The following is a 20066-nucleotide window of genomic DNA, read 5'->3' as shown; positions in this document are numbered from 1 at the left end:
GTGAAACTTAATTTCCGTCAAATACAAAAATTATTTTGTCAGCGGATCGGTAAATAAAGTATGCGTTTATTTTCGGTTTACCAAAAATAAAGCGAAATATATATATATGAGGGAAAAAAAAAGAAAAGAAAAATTGTAATCATAAAGTCGGACATTACAGAGTAAAACTTAGTTCATTTTTTTTATGTTCCAGATAAATCCTAAGAGTGTCATAACCGACAAAGGGAGGGTGTGTTGAGGTTTAGACTTTGTCGGTGACGACATCTTTCGGTGTCATGAGGTGTATAAAGCCCACAACACTAGCTCTCCCTTTCGGCTTGTAGGATTGTTCTCTGAACGCTACTACTCACTCTTCCATGAAGCTTCTTAGTGTCACGACACGTTTATTTTGTATTCATAATATACCTGTATTCTGGTCTATTTATATAAACATTATTTTAGTGATTATTAGAATATTGTTTAGAGTGTAGAATAAACTTAGTTTTGGATAATAATTGTGTCTTTAATTGGCTCAATCATAGTTTGAAATTTTGTTAGTAGTACCCAAATAACATTGGTAGGGTTAACTTTCGTCTTCAACTATTAAGTGTATCACAATTATTAGGATAAAAAAAATAATATTTCTATTCCAAGCACACGATTTTATACACATATGAATCAATGGCTATTAACTCTTCGAGTCACAGTGGTACTGCCAGAGTACCACCTATTAAAATCGCGGTTAAAAATATTCTACTGCATATTTTGGTCTGAATTTTTATACTTGAAAGTTTTTAGGGTCACTTAACATGAATCTGAGGTTATATTGACGGAATCTAAAATGGCGGATCAAAAATTGTAGTCATAATATGTGAAACTGAACTTGTACTATAGACTAACCAAACAAACATTTCTTTACTGCATATTTTGGTCTAAAGATTTGTACACGAGGGTTTTCAGGTTTATTGATCACAAAACCGAAGTTATATTTGCAAAATTCAAAATAGCAGATCCAAAATGGTGGAATTATGTCTGATCGGTTGGTCTAAACGATTCAATTGCACTAAATTAAGGCTTTTATTTTAGATTTGCCATCTTGAATTTTGCAAATCTAAGCTCATATACGTTATCAGCCTCCCCAAAAACATCTATATACTGATTTTCGTGAAATTTGATTGAAGTTCACAAATTTTTTCCGCCATCTAAAATGAGTACCAGAAGCAAAAATATTCATTAACTACAGTATAAATGATAAATTCCAAAAAATAATTGTAAGGTCTGAAGAAAAATGTATTACAATTATTTAACATAATTATTTAAAACAGATTGTTGAAGAATTGTTATGTATTCTTGCTCGTTAAAGGTGTTAAAGTGCAAACCATATGCTGAACCTTGGAGACGTTGAGTTCCTCATTTTAGTCCTAGCCCTTAGACCAATAGACAGGGATAAGGGAAAGATTTGTCAAATTTAGGACTATTAGTGCAGTGCAGAGTTTATCAGCTTGTTTATAGTTGTGAATATATGTAAATTAATAGTAGATACTTCTGTACATGGTTACACGCTTCATACTGTGTACGGATGGTCATTAAAATTAATAAGACCCCTCTAGGATTCAAAGACACACTTATTGGTTCATTTGATAGACGATAATTCGAATGAATATTCTTCGTCAAATGTAAAGATGTCGAATACAAATGTCGAACGTGAAGAAGATATTACAACAGCTAGAGCTAGTTCTCAATTATATCCAGATATAGATAATCAAAGAATAGAAATAACTTCCCGCAAAAATTGTCCTACTCAACTTCCACTGATTTTCAGAAAGATCACAAAGGAGCCACCAGCGAGAAGCCAAAAGATCTTTCAAAGCATTATAAAACAATTAAAAAATAGTTTCTCATTGTCGGCCTACAGATGAAAAGTAATTTCGAATAACTAACCATAGATGACTTTCACCCGTTTAAAACATTTTTCCACCGGAACAAAAATACGTGGTTCATTATTTTCGGGGTAGATTATTTTATAGAAACTTCAGCTAAATCGACGGTGACCACCTCGATAGGTTTTCTTGTCAGTAAAATTTATAGATCCGCTGACAAAATGATTTTGGTATTAAGCGGAAATCACGTTTATGGCGACTTATGGCCAAGTACCGAGGCTACCTGTAGACTAAACAATTGTTATCGTCACTTTTCGTCAACAACCTTAGTCTATGTCAAAGTGATTAGTCAAGACGGCCCGCGTACTTAGCGTTGCTAAAACATTATTACATTAATTAATTAACGACGTCTAACTGAGCAGTTCGGCATATCGAATCATTTTTCTCTACATTCAAAATAAGTTCTATTATTATTTCCACTCTCGTTAAAGATAATCACTATTCATATATAACCTATAGGATAATAAACTACACCTCAGAAGGAAGATAGACAGGCACGAATGTAAACCACCGAAGATTACTATAGAGGGTAACAAGATGAAGTACCAAGAGGTAGTTAGGTACCTCGGGGTCTGGTTTGGCAGAGACTTTAACATTTCCACACATATTCATAAACGACGGGTGCAAGCCCGAAAAGCTATTTCACAAGATGAGACGCCTTTCGCGAATGTGCTGGAGACTCAATTACCACACTTGTCTATCTATATACAGGGGGCGTTTACTGCCGGTGATTGCTTATCGTCCCCGACATGGAGCGATTTATGTAACGCTAATGGCCGTATTCGTTCCTGATTTTGCGTGATCGAAGTGATTTTTTGACGCATGCGCAATAACTTTTTTTATAAAATACGCATGCTCGAAAATAATAATTATTATTATACTCCTGGTATACTTAGCCGCTTCTTGTGTTATACATAATTTGTCTTTTTATAATGTCTCATATAAATAAATTAGTTCAACACTATTTTTATAACCCGGATACAAAAACATTTTTTCCATATAACATTACTGAGGAGCAACAGAAACGAATGAAAGTAGGTAAGTGTCATTTAATAGCAATCCACTTGCCTAACCTCTAATCAGATTATGATGTTCAACATAAACATTAACTTCAAATTCGTTCAATTTCGTCAACATTACTATTTAATTCTTTGTTCATAATTTCATTGTAAAAGGTTATTTATTTTTCAGATAAAGAGTTTGCAAAAAGTGTATATGAGGAAATAAAAATGAAGATAGCAAGAAAAAATAACCAAAATGAAAATTCTGGTTGCTCGTCATCAGGACAACATATAGACGATGTTTCCATTGATAATTCACTTCCTGCCACTACAACTTGCACGAGGAATGATTTTGTCATTCCAAGTGAAATTTTTGAGCCATTTGATAATATGCCAAGTGAGTGTTCGACATCAAATCAGTATGTACATTCAACTTGCGATGAGGAATATGAAGTGAATTTTCTCCCATTATGTAGTGCAGAAAACAATAAATGCACCAACACCAATACATATTTACGTCAAGCTTCTAATATTGATGATAATCCTATCAAAGCTACTACATCGAAACGCAATAAGCCTTCTTCAGGAAAAGATAAATATTATTGGCAATACCATGATACAAAACTGCTCATTAGTAGTTACGCTCTTCACGCTCAGGAACAATACCATCCCGTACTAAGAAATCACTTTTGGGAAAATATAGTCAATGACCTTGTCAGTCACGGTCATAATGTTGATAAAGATTTATGTGCTAATAAATGGAATAATCTACTCAGAACTTACAAAACTTGCAAGGATAAATCAGGACGAGAGCCTCACAAGTTCGCTTTTTGGCAAGAAATGGATGAAGTTTTAGGAGATAAGCCAACCAATTCATCTTCATTCACATTGGGTTCTCTGAAAAAGGATTCTGCAGATCGTGAAAATGATAGTGCCTCGTTAAATGTGAGTATTGATAGCTTGAAGAAAACTGATTGTAAACAAACTAAAAAAATGGCCAAAGAAAAGGGGATGAAGAAAAGGAGAAAGAGTAATTATGAGTCAAATGAAAAAATTGAATTAATGAGAGAAAAAATGGCAATTGAACGTGAAAAGATTGCTTTCAAAAAATCATTTGCTAAAGATTTTTTTGCTTTAGAAAAAACAAAAACTACCTTAATGGGGAAATATTTTGATTTAAAGTCAAAAAAAGATTAAAAATCGATTGCCATTTTTAATTTCAACTATTCAAAGATCTCTAAAAAATCATAATATATGATGAAAAATATGTATTCTTTTATAAGTCATATCTCAATGTTTTTCTTCGTTTTAAAAAATTGAAAATTAAGTTAGATGAGCTAAGTGTTGAGTTGAAATGTTGTTGTGAGGTTAAAATGTTGCGTTCATTTGTTTCGATATCTTTTGTCTTCTTGCAGTAATATTCAATATTGCTCAGAAATAATAGTAAACAATATGTAGAGAAAGTTGAAGTTAATTTTCTAAAAAAATTCTATATTTATTCATGAGATGTATATTACTGTGTAAGGCATATATATTCAGTTAACTGTTTTATTTAAATATTGATATAAGATTGCAATATTGCATACAAAACGAAGACTGATTATATATTGGAAGTTTAATATATTAAACTTTACAAGTATTTGTTAAAATAATGATGTAGATATAATGGCATCTCGTATAACAAATAAAAGTTTATAAACATATTATTAAATGTGAATATTATCATTTGTACACCTGAGCATATTACATTTTAACATTTTGTCAAGCACCTGATACAAAAATTTTATCATAGTACCCATGAATAAGAAGCTAATCTACAACAGGTAAAATATAAACAGTCTTTCATTCTGATTAGATTATTGTTAATGAAATATCCTACATTTGCTACTACAACACTGACTGCTACTGCTTCCACTGCTTATTACATTGCTTTCGTGGCTTTCACTGCTTGTTTCACTGGATTCACTACTTCCTCCATTACTTTCATCACTTATTTCACTATCTGATGTATCATCTTCTATTGGATCATCATGTAATATACATATATTATGTAAAATACATGAGGCCATAACACATTTTACGATAATATCAACTCTCAAATTATCGAAGCGAATTAATCGTCGAAATCTTGCTCTTAGAAGACCAAAAGCCTGTTCTATTACGATGCGAGTTGATGAGTGTCGATAATTAAATTGACGTTGTCCAGGTGTGAGATGTCCATTATCTCGGAAAGGAGTTATCATCCATGGTGTACTTGGGTAAGCAGTGTCTCCAAGTAAGAAGTATGTTCCAAAGAAGTTTGGATCTGTGAGAGCTTTTTCATATAAAGGAGATCGTCGGAATACTCGTGCGTCGTGCATGGATCCAGGTTCACCAATGTATACGTCTGTAAAGACCTTATCACTGTTTGCAACTGCTTGCAAAATAATGCTGTGATATCGTTTCCGATTATAATAATCTTCTTGATGATGTACTGGTCTTCTGATACGAACATGACATCCGTCTATTGCACCTATTATTTGAGTTATGTTTTGGAGATCAGAAAATTTTCGACTAACTTCTATTTTATCTGCTGCAGTTTCAGGCCATCGTATATATTCTTCAGATAAAGAAATTAGAAAATCCAGTGAACATAATAAAACCCTATGAGAGTCGCTTGGTGCAAAATCGAATAAATTTGATATTTCACGAAATGTTTCGATATTGGCTAGATACCACACGGTCATTAGCAGAGCTCGTTCATGAGTAATCCCACCGATTGGGAGATTTTGAAAAAAGTTAGTCTGCTCAAATCGTTCTGAAAAAAATAACAATGACGTTGAAAATTCTTGAAACTTCCACAAATTTCATTTTTTATAAATTTTCTGCGAGCATTCGCTTCATCACAAGTAATAAACTTATTGATTACCGATTAATTGATACAATGTTGATCGACGAAGCCTGAAGTGTTTCCGAAATTGTTTTTCATTGTACTGACGAACGGTGTTTTCGACAAAATTTCGAACGCACCTACGTGGAACTCGAATTCTATTGATACCTTCATCGTCTTCGGACGATTCTGATGATGATGAATCAGAAGAGAACAGAATATTATGAATATCAGGAAACGGAGCATCAAGTATCCAATCCTTTAAATTAAAAAAGAAATAGAGTTAGGGCGTACTTATGTAATTTCTAGTGATCATGAAAAACAATAGTGTTAAATAGTAGCCTTCTCTTTTATTGAATATCTAACATAATTTATGGGTAATTTTTGTAGGATTAGCACGGGAAATAAGGAAGATTTTCTCTATTTGATAAAAGAAATGGTATAAATATTAAAAATTTATTTCCATTATTAAAAGAAACTACTTTCTTGTTTTTTACAATGAGTAAATTATTATAAAAATCCACCAACAATTTAAGTAAACCTTATTTTTCCTAAATTAGATAGTCAAACAATAAACAATTAATTAGTAAATTCATGTATGTATTATAATTGATTGTAATTCTAACCTGTACAATATCATCTATCATTTGGTCCATTTTCGGAGTAATATCCTGGGAAAAACGAGTTCACATATAATCAGGTCCGAGCAGGTCTGTTCACATTCAATAATCTTGATAAATTTTAGTTGAAATAATTAAAACACTTTCTGATCGCGATAATTTTTATTTAGATAAATATTCGAGAATAGAAAAATAAAATAATCCGATGAAATGAATACGAAGTAATATACATATATATTATACACATACATATAACATACATTTACATATATCATACATGTACATATAATGTCCGCGCATGTCAAGTAATTTTTTATCTAGGCGCATGCGTCAAAAAATCACTTTGATCACGCAAAATCAGGAACGAATACGGCCAATGATTGGCTGGAACTTGCGGCTGCGCAAAGGGGCATCTTGAGAGTTGTCGCGCACGCTCGCGCATCTACCCCGAAGGACAGCCTCTGCGTGGCGGAAGACGTCTCGCCTATATGCAGATATACGCGATATTCACTTCGTACCGATCTACACCTGAGCGTTGTCGGAGCACCTAGGCACAGGTTGCAGGCCTGCAATCTTCGCAGATACCTGTAACCTGTGGATCAAACGAATAGGGACCACTCACTTTACTCTTCTGCTTGTTTCATTTTTCTTCTACTTTTGTTTCTATCTATCTACTTCACAATACTTTCAGGTACTCAACAATCTTTAATAATAAAAACTTTTACATATTTCAGGAAACACCTAACACTAAACATCGAATTTCTTTTAGCTGTTGACAATATAATAATGCCCCCCTCACACTATAAACAACTGGAGCCGCCGACCAAAGCGGATAAAGCTGGTACTGCGGAAAACCGAAATCCAAGCCCGCACCCGGGGCTGCAAAGTCGAAAAACGACATGTAGGAACTGGGTTCTTTCGGTCAATTGAGGTTTGACTCGTACTTTTATGTCGCAAAGCCTTGGGTTAGATGCGTGTATTCTCGTGCTTTCCTAAAGGCGCGAGAATATTATGTCTCAAGTAACACTGTCACTAAAAGTGAAGCCAGAGTAATACCCTGTAAGGTAAGCTACTTCAATAAAATGTCCCTTTCAAGGCAGGGAAACAAGGATAACTAATAGGATGAAAAGTTAAGACTTAGGTATTTCTCCATCTATGGATGTTATTGTGATAAACATATTTTTATAAAAGGAATAAAACTTGATTCATTGACAATCCTTGGAGTTATGATTTATGTCATTTGGAGTATTCTTGACGCCCTCTAGTCACCATCGACGTCTTTCTTGTCTATTTCCCTCATCACCGGTTGGTTGCTGGGTAGGATGATTGTTATCGTCGAAGAGATAAGGTGCATCAACATTCTTGATTTTCGGAAAAGGTTATTTTGCAGGAAAAGTTGGAAAAGATAGAGCCCTCTTCACGATCTCAAAATTGAAATTTAAAAATTAAAAGATAGAGAAATTCTCTTCTTTATCTAAAGCTAATGTTTGTCTGCACCTCCGGGTCAGTTGGAACGCTATTCTCCCTCCCCCTCTTCATACATGTATAAAGACATTGTACCATTATTCAGAAATTTTTCCTTGTCTTTTGATTAATAAATAAATTAAAAGTTGGACGTAACATCTACATAGACCGATTAGGAGGAATTGTCAACGACGACATTGACATAAGTGGGCATAATAAAACTTGGCAATCTGATCTAGTTGATATAGCAGCAAATAAATCTTATAATGAAGGTCATCAGTATTTATAAACCGTTGTTGGTGTTTTTTCAAAATACGCTGGGAAGATCTACAAAAATCTGAAAATGGTAAATATCTCGCCCATGCAATAAAATCGATTTTACGACAAAAAAAAAATGCTGAAATTTTTGCATATTGAAAGAAGAATAGAACTTTCCAATAAAGATTCTAAAGCATTCATGAAACAATATAATATAATGATCTATTCCACATTTAAAAATCGTATGGTATTATTTTTCCTCATAAATTTTACATAAATCTTATATTTACAGCAATTTATTTACATTATTCAATGAAAATCGTATCCCCAAGGAAGAATATCATTCAATTGTGCTGTAAGAACTCTATTATTATCATCTTAATTCTAATTAATGTCAACTAATTGACACTACTCTAGTTTACATAATTTTCCATGAATAAATAAGCATTTTTTGTAATCGTCGAATGTTATAATTTTATTGTTGCAGACACTCTTTGCTTTATAGTTTTCATTTTGAACTTTGCATGAGTACATTTTTGTTTTTAGACCAATGAATTCCATCATTATTTCACCTTCATCTACATCTTTTGTCAGACCTATGATTTTTTTCCTCAACTAATGGAATTCTAAAACGGATATTTGGTGGATAGTTTAAGATATTAAATTTAGTGTATTTATTTTTATGCAATTACAAAATCTACGTATATCGGCTTATTGAAATATATATTTTTTTGTTCTATTCTATTATTTTCTTGTCATTGTCAAAAATTATACTATTGTGGAATTTTGGAGAAGCAATGAGATTTTTCACATCACTCCGAGCTTCCTGCTGTGCAACTAACTTTACATCTTCATATGTGTAAATAAATGTGTAGAATAATAGCAGTTATAGTGACATTTTCATTGTATGCTCGTTAGAGCGTATGCAATTTCCCTACAACAAGACATGCTATACTATACTATTCTGCCAATTCTACCTAACCGACACACTATTACGTGCATGCATAGTATGTTAGGATGTGTCTGCAGCCGACTTAAGCCTTAACAATCGTATTGCATTTGCACGAGGACACAGGGGAACTATAGAAAACAGGACATTGTTCAAAATTTCTGTAGTAAATCACATATTTAAGTGTTGATAATAACGTCGTCATAAGTTTGCTACTATTGCTGTTCGAAGGTTTACGGTGTTTAGAACACGATGGCAAATCGTCATGATGCTCGTATAAGATTTTCGGTTACTCTGAATCAGCCTCGGAAATTTAACCAATTTAAGAATCATTGGAGATATTTACAATTATTTCATGGATATTAGAAATATGAATGTCATCTTTTATTCATTCAAACAATTCAATTGATAGGTATTCATTCATTGCTGCTCTATACAATTATCTACACGAAAATACATGAGATATGATATATTGTCATTGGGGTTATAATCATTACACATATATGGGTTATTCGCTCTGCATATCTATATAAACACTGTAGCACTTTTCCCCTAATACTTTTTTCTATGGAATTAAGCATATCCACGTTGTCTAAGGGTTCAGTTCAATTTCTATATTTTTTAGTATAGGACCAAAAGCTAATCTGGGTGCAATGTTGTAATGTAACGGATCAATCTCATAAGTAGAGAGACAACTTTGTTGGAAATTTTGGAAAATGTGAGCTTACTGGAGAATGTTTGTTTTCAAATATAAATTTAAATATTCACCGAGGGTGTTTTATTGAAATTAATCCTAAACATGAAGTGCATGTTGGTAATCATCACTGGAAATGTCGAAATCGTTTAGTTTTGAATGAAATTCTGATTTAATTGAAATTTATCCGGCTCAGTATAGAAACTTCAAGTAATTGATTTTGCGTTGTTATCCAAAAATGACTTGGAGAGAATCGATGAATCGCACTAATCCTGAAGGATCCTTCATAAGACAGAAATGAAAAATTGAGTTAACGTTTTCTATATTATCTATTTCAACTTGACTTTGAACCATTAACAAATGAATATATGGTTCATCTACTCTATAATGTTTACTCAAATATAATAGAATAATTAAACATTATCCAAACCGTATATATTCATTGCTAGATTGTTAAGATCTTCGAATTTCGGAACATCATGTAGAGTGATGGGACAGTTGATACCTTCATCGTTTAGCACACTTTTATTATGGGGATATGAACTGGTTCTTGTAGAATTCATATTAACTAGATAAAGGGCGGCAGTAGCTGCCCAAAAGAAACAACATTCATCACTATTTTTGATAAGTAATACTGCTTTCTTTTGTTCAATAAATTTTGGTAGGTGTACAAATATTAATTGTCCAGCCAACAGAGGTTAATAACAATTAATATGACTTGAAAATATTTCATTTCTTTAACTGACCAACCGGAATCTCGTTCTTGAAAATCTTTGACTTTGTTAATAATTTATCAACAATATTTTCCAGGAAATGTCTTTCAATATCTATTAATGGCAAAATTTCTCATTTCTTACATTGAAGTATTTAAATTCGAGATTTTTTCCATTAGTTATTATCAAACAACTGACTCCATTTTCGTGTTGCTTGTTAATTCAGTAATCATACTGAATTTTACAAAAATTTACTTTCAAGTTGCCTTCACTTGTAATTATGTTTGTTAACTTTCCAGTAATCAACCTTTCAGCATCTATTGAAAAGTCTTGTAAATTTAAATGTTTCACGTTAATTACAATACCAGTACGAATTTGATTCAGAAAGAAATTTTCCAAATCTCTTCAACAAATCAATAGTTCTATTGTTTGAAGACTTTCTCTAACAACTGAATAGTTAACAAATTTTTCGTCTGAAGTCACGAGTGTTGTAATTGTTGATTAGATTGGCAGTCTTTCGCGAACAGATAAATCACTTTTTGTAAATGTCTGCTTAGAGTAATGATATTTTAGCACTAATTCGCACCCATTATCAATAATTTTACAAAATTTACGATTTAAAAATGGTAGAAGAGCATAAGCCTTCTTCATAATTTTTATTAAATCAGAACAATAGTTCAGTGCACTCATTTTTGACTATACTAGATAAACTTCGAAATTACAATAATAAAAAAAACGTGCTTGATACAATCTATATACGATTCAGATGACCTCTTAAAAAGTGTCTCAATCCAAAAAAATTGCTTGAATGCTCAAGAATATCAATTCTAACCTCTATTAAATGACGATTGTCTTACAATTTGAAGGCGAAGGAATATTAAAATTGAAAGGGCATGATATTGAGTTTTTTTTCTATACATTATATTCATTATTTATGTGTTATGTGAATTTTTAGATTACATTTAATCAACCACAAATTCGAAAGAATTGTTAGCTCCAACATTATACAATCATGATAATCTGCTTGTAATAAGTGTTGCAACAACTTTGCTTCGTACACCGCTATTAAGTTCTTTAAGACCAGTAATTTCGTACGATTTAGACGGTTTCGAAGTATCCATCTTCTTGGTTGGTGAATATCTCTCACACTTAGCAATTTTATTTACCATCCATAAATCCATCATTGCTGTGTGAATAATGTATCATGGCGTATTCCTCACAGTTTCAATTGATCAGTGATTTCAAACACGATTCGTATAGATATGAATATATTTCATTCTCTTCAAAACAAAAATTTCAGAATGTTTCAATTTTCATGCAAACATTAATTAAAACATGCATAATAACGGTTGCATCATGTTTCATCATTCCAGCTGGGGAACCTCCAGAACATTTGAAGGCTGTGAATCAGCTCTGAGATCATTCAAATTATTGCTCACTTATGCAAGAAAAATCTAATACATGATTTTATCATCATTCCCGCTGAACGTTTGAGACGATCACTAATTACATGTAATTTAAAAGAAATTATTTTTTTAGACGAACCGTCGTGGCGATTAAACACTTAAATGAGATGCTATAATTTTACAAGTGGGGGTATCATATTGTGAGAAAATCTCAACTTGTGAATTAACCTAACCGTTTAAGGATAGCGTGGCGTTAGCCTATCAATGCAATGCAAATGAATCTTGATGAAATGTCTTGAATTACACTGAAAAATCTTGAAATATTTCTTGATTCTAGTTTTAGAATGAAGCTTGAATGGCTCTGATGATTTTCAATAGCACTAGTACTGATGATTGACTCAAACTTGTAAGATTTGTTAAGAATGAATAAGAATGACGTGTACACGTGAACGAGAACAGTGAAAGAATGGCGACAGGAACTTCATAGTCACAAGAGACACTGAAAATTGGTCAGATGATTGACTAAATTAAGAATATTGATTGTTTGGTCGATTGGTTATCGACCCCAGTTCCAAGATGGCCGCCGAAGTTCCTGTCAGCTGGCAAATTCAAACTGAGAATTAATTAATTCTCAACACATATAAATAGATGATTCACGGAAAAAAGCTTTTTTCAATCCATGGAAATCCGGGACAATATCATACAATGAACTTCCATGTATTCTTGTGTACTTGTCAACGATCGAAACCGTATTTACGTAAAAGGAAATAAAAAGAAAAAATTGTTAGAAAGTTTAATTGACCGTTCAAAAGTTGCAATCACTTTAGATGAGGATGAATGTCTTTTGGTTCATGCTCTGGGTACAAATAATCTAAAAGATTGTTGGGTGCATAATGGAAAAAATAAACAATGTGAAAAAGAATGTGGAAATTGCTCCAGTCAGCGCAGTATTTACTTTTACTAGCGAATTATCAAATCTTAGTAAAAAATTATTTGACGATCAAAAGAACTTCACACAAGAATTCACAATCTTTGAAATATTATAAATACAATGTTCAAGACAAAACGAGACTGACGGTAACTGGAGATGTTCTACGACGATTCGATCTCGATCTCACTTTTTTAGCAATAAAACTTGCTTAATGTTTTTAGTCTAGTGGGATTCACCAATCAAGTGCTTTCAATGATTACAGAACACGAGCTACGCCGTAGGATGTGGTCAGGAGAGGTGCCCACACACAATAAAAACACTCAGTTTAAACTCAACTTACTTTTTATTTCAAAAATATACTAATTTCAACTATAACAATACGTTATGACAATTTGATGCTCATCTTGAACTAGTTTGAATGATCTAGTGCTGATAAACGAGCTTGAACACGTTATTTTAAGCAAAAATAGATAAGAGCGGCAATAGAACACGTTTTCCTATACTTTAATAAGTGATCCTGAACTGTTAAGAGATTTTTTTTTTGTGATGTAACTGGTAAAGGTCCTCCGATATCCATTGCAATTTCTTTAAACACTGTACCCGGAGTATCCTTATAATCATCGGTTGCCTATTTTTAACACAAGTTAATTTCTTTAATTGACAATCTAAACATTGTATTCGACGATGCACGTCGCCTTTTAAATCTTCCTAACAATAAACATGCTTCAATCTATTATATGTTTCAGCCACACCTTTATGACTACCAATAGATGAAGAGTGTGCTCCAGCAAAAGTTTTATGACGGTCATTTTTATTCTAACAATTTTCTTTAATCATTGATAAAGCATCATCCCAAGGAATATTTTCTATATACTTTGAATAAGCAACTAAAACTGTTTTAATATTCTCTTCTTTTACCATGACTTTTGAATTGATCAAACATCGTTCTATATGACTTTTTACTCGAATTACAGATTCTCTTTTTGAATTCTAAATTATACATACAAAATGAATTAGAGATGCAATACTTAAAATTTAATAAAGGCAATTCATTAGGATCTTGAATTTCTTAGAGCTCTCATCACTCTCATTAACAAATTGAACTAAATATTCTTTCTATACTGGAATAATTCTTTGATAAAATATTATTTGACCTAATTTTCTGTTCTTCTTGACTTGACTTCAGACTCTGGCGTTTGCTTCCTTTGCACATTGAAACCAGATCAATGGTTTATTATCAGTAACTAACTTGAATTTATGCCCGTAAATGTAAGTCTGAAATTTCTAACAGCTTGGATAATAACCAAAGCTTCCTTTTCATAGCATCATATTTCAACTCAACGCCTCTCAACTCTCTTAAATAATAAGCAATAGGTTTACCTTTACCTATTCCCCCTTCAGATAAAACTGCACTAACAGCAAATACGGCAATAAATACCTGAGGCATCAGTTGTAATTATAAATAATTTCGAATAATCTGAATATTGTAATACTGGAGCTTTACATAAAGCTTCCTTCCCTTCAATATCTCGAAAGCATTTCGTGCTTTTTGAGGTCATTCAAAATCTTTATTCTTTCCACTAAACGCGTCAATTATTCGGAATTTTTAAAAACTCCTTAATAAATCTTCTATAATATGCAGTTAAATCAAGAAAAGTTCTAATATTTTTCTGCGTTTTCAGTACAAGAAAATTTTCCACTGCATCTAATTTCGATGGATTATGTTTTCAACTCCTATTGGTAATAATATGAGCCAAATAATTTACTTCACTGCGTAAGAATTTACATTTATCTGTTTGCAATTGCAAATTAGCTTTACGTAACGTTGCATTAAATCATCAACTCTTTTTTCATGCTCATTCGAATTTTTTGCAAAAACTACAATATCATCCGAATGAACAAACATCGATATACCTTGTAACCCAGTCAAACAGTATCCATTAACATTTGGAACGTTGCCGGTGCATTTTCAAACCAAACAGCACATGTTAAATTCTCAATGTCCTTGTGGAGTTGAGAACGACGTTTTTACGGTTATCCTTTGGATCCATCTCAATCTGATGACATCCGGAAGCTAAATCAAACACAGAGAAATACATTAAACTTGAGAATTGACCACGAATGTCAATAATATTTGGTAATGAATAAGCGTCAGTAGTAGTTCTTTTATTCAATTTTCTGTAATCTATAACGACACGCCATCTTTATTACCTTGCGAATCTGGATCCTTAGGCACGATCCAATCGGACTATTATAAGGAGACTTAGGAGGCCCAATGATGCCTGTATCAAGCCACCCTTCAATTTGCTTTTGAATTTCTGTTTTGAACCACCAGTTAAAATTTCACCAGGAATATGGAACCGATCTGCCTATTTTTTTAAATATTTTCGGCATGCTCTGCTTAAGTAGCCAAATCTTAATCACTTTATAATTTTCTTAAATCTTTTATTATTATGAAAACTTTCAACAATTGACAAAATTTTATTTGTATTATAATTTTTAAAATTGATTTATGAAGATCTGATTGAGTCTCAATTTTACAGTTTTTATTCAAACATTCTTCTTGATTAATCTAGATCATGTATACTCTCTACTGACTGTATAAATAAAGTGGGAATTTCCAATCCTACTCCATTTTCAGTCGTATTTAAAACCAGCATATAAGCACGACCATTATTAACACGTACTAGATAGAGCTTCTTTAAATGGGTATTCAACATGATCTATTTTCATCACTTTATTTTTATAATCATTTTTTATCCCATGAGTTGCGCAAAATCAAATCCTACAAGACCTGCATACAGAATACCTAAAGTATAAAGAATTACATGACATACAGTTTCTTTATCAAACAATTTAACTTTTACACTTCCGAGTATATTGATTGGTACATTTGCGATACAGTGGAATTCAACAATTTTACGGCTATCAATTATCGTGGGATCAATTATTTAGCAAAATATAAGTGAGTTCAGCCAAGCTCCCGAATCTATCATCTGTATTTTATTTGTTTTGCTTAAAATAATGTACGGTAAATCGTCTAAATTTTATAATTCCACGCTTATGATTAGTACTCGTTTTCCGTTTCCTCCTCGAAACTCAATGTCCTAGTCCTAGTAGTCAGTCCTGATGTCAGACTTACCCTTGTCTGCTTTTTTTCTTTAAATCAGATCCTAATTCAATTCTGACGTTAAATTATCTAACGAAAATCTGACGTTAGTTTTGCTACTAGGGAACTAATATATGAATTTAAGACACTTATATGAATAATCAATACCTTAAAGTTCATTTCTACATAAGTTTGGGTAAATATCTGAAAAAATAAACAAATTGCAAATGTACCAAATTGAATATCTTGTTTTAACAGCACTGATTAGTCAATATGACTCAGTTTCCTCGACAACAGTTGATAAAAAAAAAAGTCCACCTATATGTATTGAATATCGTTCATTAGAACCATTAATAGTAAATAATTGTAGCATTCAAGATGCTGACATGAATAATATATTCCTATTATCAACAATGTATGTTAGCTAATATGGCGTAGGTTTGCTAATTTTCACATGATTGATAAAGAAATTTTGTTATTAAGTTTTTTCTCTATTATTCCACTTTCGCTTATTAGAATAGTCAGAGAGTATAAGCAACAATAGTATAGGCAATTTAATTGCTTCTTTCGATGCTGGATGGCAAAAAAGAGGGCTCTGGTTTTAGCCGAAACAGTTATCAGGTATATATCATTCAGATTGTTTTGAAGGAACTTGAAGGTCATTAACATAAAGTTCTTTCCACTGTATCTCATGCTGTTTGTTCTGCTATTTTAAGGGCTTGCTACTAGAAGTATCAATCAAGTCGAAATATTGCGCAGGATGTAGAAAGAAAAATCTGCTGAAAAAGATTCGTGTAACAAAAATTGGTCTGACAGTTCCAAAGGCATGGAACCAGCGATGAAAAAAGAATCATTAGCACAGAATCATTTAATGGAAAAGTTGTCGGCTCGAGTAACAACACTGATAACTGATGATAATGCAGTAATCTTAGATTGTGTGGTGTGGCTACATCTAGCATTCGGATAACTACTAGTATTCGAATCTACTAGGGAAAAAACCTCTTCAGATACTTTACAGAAACAGCCCATCAAGGACGTGCTCAAGAAACTGGCTGATAATGCTGTAATAATTACTTCATATGGATCTACGCAAAAAATGAATCATCTAACCACACAGTAGCAGATTCACATCCAAAAAATTTATTTTATACTTCGACAGGGTTAACGTTGCAGCATAAAAAGCTCATGAAAAGTCGTTATGCACATCGAAAATATATGAGCACGCGGCATCTACTTGTAGTAGCTATTGTATATGTTACAAAAAAGCCAAGGATGAAATTGCAGAGGAGAGTGAAAAAAGATTCATAGACCCTGAAGTACGGAAATCTATTAATAAAAGAAAACTTCTCAGATGGAAGACAAATTCTGTTAGTAAAAATCGGAAAGGGCATTCCATATGAAAATAGATGCAGCTGTTTTGATTTTTCATCATTAGGATTGGCCCTTGAAAACACTGAAAACGAATATGTGGTGACAGGTAAAAGAATAATAGTTGTTCTTAATTTCGAAATAACAAGCCTGACAAATGAGATTGGAATCTGTCAAATTGCAGCAGCGGTGGATGAAAGTAAATTGTTCAATGTGTAGATTAGACCTCAATTTGGCATATCGAAACGAGCAAGTTTAGTAACCGGATTGACTGCAAATGAAGGAAATTCATATTTTCGGTGTGAATTTGTGTAAGCTTTTCCAGGAAAAGAAGCTCGGATACGTTTTTTGGGGTATTTAAAAGTAACTAACAAAAACCAGAACGTAATTTAAAGTGCTCGTAATTGCTATAGATTTGATGACATTATTTCATTAAACAAAAACATAAGAAATCAGTGAAAATGATTTCCTACACATTAGTGTCTCTTCGAATGCGTGACCGTCAAAACAAAATACTTCTCCACAATTATCAGAAATCTCACTAATTTTCGGTGTTGAAAAATTGCAAATTGTCTGAACTTACTGACAATAGTTTTTTAACCGTATAGGTTTTTGAAAGAGCATAAATTCTTCAATTTTAAAAAAAATTATTTCACTCTCGGTATAAAAATAACATTGATTAAAGTAGTGACTTTAAAATTAATCATTTTGCTTAAATTATCGGATTGTATTGATTATGATGTTCTCTACTGAGAAAAGGTGAGATGTTTTTGACAAGATTTCACGATTTTTGTTATATATTACCTAGAGATGAATTTTTAAGAAAATTTAAATTTATTCATAAAATACTTTGATCATTTCCATATCCGTGCTTAAATAGTAATAACATGTAACCAACTTGACAATCTAGTAGTGAGAGATCTTTATAGCAATATAACCTGTAGAAACCATCTTATAATTTGTATAGAGAGACGATTGAGCCTATTGTTGTGCTATGATGGGCGGACAAGACACTACCGTATCTCTTGATGATGGCTTTTTTAATAAGGAAAAAATTATTTCGTCATAAGTCATGGTAATTTGTTTAAAACTTTATTATAAACGCTAATATTGGTATTCAACATCTAGTACAACAATAACTCGACTATTACAATAAATTATGATCATCACAAAAATCTTATTGGTCCGCGTGAAAATTCCCAACGATATTGATCTTATTTCCTGGTTTATTAAATTATAGACTATATGACTCAAAAATATCATTCATATCACGAATTAGTATGTATACATAGCGTAAGATGTTTTTTCCCTATCACATAATTTTTATTGTGAACAAATGTTAGCTTCTATCGTAATTAGATGATTATGCATGTATAATTTATTTTCCGCGGCATATTCGTCGGACAATTGTTCTACTAAAAGCAAGTAATGATTAACTATAAACCGAATGACGTGATTGATGCATTACATGAAATAGCTGGTATATTCATGTGGCATCACACCACGTCGTGGATAAAATGTGTGATTTGTAGAATAATTTAATAAGTTCGTGATTGAACTCATATATATATCTGCAAATCTGAATAAACGACGTGAAAAATATGTGGGGTTATGATACGTTCGAAATACTGATCCAAATGATGATTGAAGACTTGTTTTATTTCATTACGCAGTAAATCCCTTTCATGCATCCAAGCTTTAAGAAGATCGACATTGTCAGAGTTGACATAATCCTGGTGGTCCTCTATTAATGCTGTCAGCATTTGTAACCAGTTCGCATTGCGTTTGGAAAGTCGGGTTGTTCAAATTCTCAATTTCGTGCTGAAATAAAAAAAAAAGACATTAACGTGATGACAATCAATACACCAATCGATCTGCGCTTATCAATAATTATAAGAGGTCTGCCTATCATATAAAAAAAATTCTTTGTCGTGATAGATTAAGAATGCTATTTTATCTATAATGCGTAAATAGATCCATTAATATTGATATGCAACATGCTGAAAACATTTTTTATTTCTAATGATAACTTCTCTTTATTTTTGATAATAAACATTTAGTTTCTTGTTCGAACAGTTACACCATTATTTTAACAAAAATACTTGTAAAAAATCATTGGAATTTATTTGTAGCATGCGGAAATTATTTCATTTAATTATAACATTTAAGAGCAAGTAATACATTACATGTAATATTTATAATCTACACAGAAAATCGAAATTTCAGGGACATTCCAACAATTTGCCAACATAGTGGACATAATATAGAGAACAGATTTATTTAGAACACTGATAGGAAAGAAGTAATAGTAACGTCAGAATCTCAAACTTAATTTTTTTTCTATCCGTGGAGAATGCTGACCTCGTAAGCTTCTCTTTCCTCCATTTTAATATATAAACAAAACCTAGTCTTTTTATTTCTAGGGTTGTCTCTCGCGCACTTAGCGTTGGACGCTCTGAGCCTCAATTTTTTACAACTTCTACAGTTTTCAGAATTTCGCAAAATGGCAGAGGACTCATCACTAGTAAACTTGTTAACGTCCCACTGAGAAGTTATAATAATGGGTCCGATTTTGCGAATCCCAAATTCGACATATCTCCACGTCTTAAGGTCCCTAGAGTCAAATACGACCGTTTTCCAGTGGACGTGTGTGTATATGTACGTATGTGCGTTTGTGCATTCGGAATTATTTTTCGCTTCGATTATCTCGAGAACAAAAAATGATATCGATGTGGGACCGATTGCATTCGACGCGTAATTATGTA

General features: G+C 32.4%; 2 protein-coding genes across 3 annotated transcripts; one reads left to right on the top strand and one right to left on the bottom strand.

The window, feature by feature from the left end:
* The first annotated feature begins 2815 nt into the window (after positions 1-2815).
* On the top strand, positions 2816-4133 carry LOC118064039 (uncharacterized). Of its 2 annotated transcripts, none has more exons than XM_035078392.1 (2): positions 2816-2953; positions 3111-4133. In XM_035078392.1, the coding sequence occupies exon 2, from the start codon at positions 3149-3151 to the stop codon at positions 4115-4117; it is 969 nt and encodes a 322-aa protein (XP_034934283.1). In that variant the 5' UTR covers positions 2816-2953; positions 3111-3148; the 3' UTR covers positions 4118-4133. The 2 variants fall into 2 exon arrangements, with proteins under 2 accessions (XP_034934283.1, XP_034934282.1); XM_035078391.1 differs by having other exon boundaries at positions 2816-2957.
* Positions 4134-4543: 410 nt separating this feature from the next.
* On the bottom strand, positions 4544-6631 carry LOC118064037 (putative nuclease HARBI1). The gene is made up of 3 exons (XM_035078390.1): positions 6416-6631; positions 5829-6048; positions 4544-5717 (listed from the first exon to the last, which is right to left on the bottom strand). Exons 1-3 carry the CDS (start codon positions 6443-6445, stop codon positions 4783-4785), a joined length of 1185 nt encoding a protein of 394 aa, XP_034934281.1. The 5' UTR covers positions 6446-6631; the 3' UTR covers positions 4544-4782.
* Between the last annotated feature and the right edge of the window lie 13435 nt (positions 6632-20066).

Source organism: Chelonus insularis, unplaced genomic scaffold (genome assembly GCF_013357705.1).
Source record: "Chelonus insularis isolate UGA/USDA-ARS -01 unplaced genomic scaffold, ASM1335770v1 contig_153_pilon, whole genome shotgun sequence".
In the NCBI taxonomy this organism is placed as follows: Eukaryota; Metazoa; Arthropoda; class Insecta; order Hymenoptera; family Braconidae; genus Chelonus; species Chelonus insularis.
This window is presented reverse-complemented; position numbering and strand designations above follow the sequence as displayed.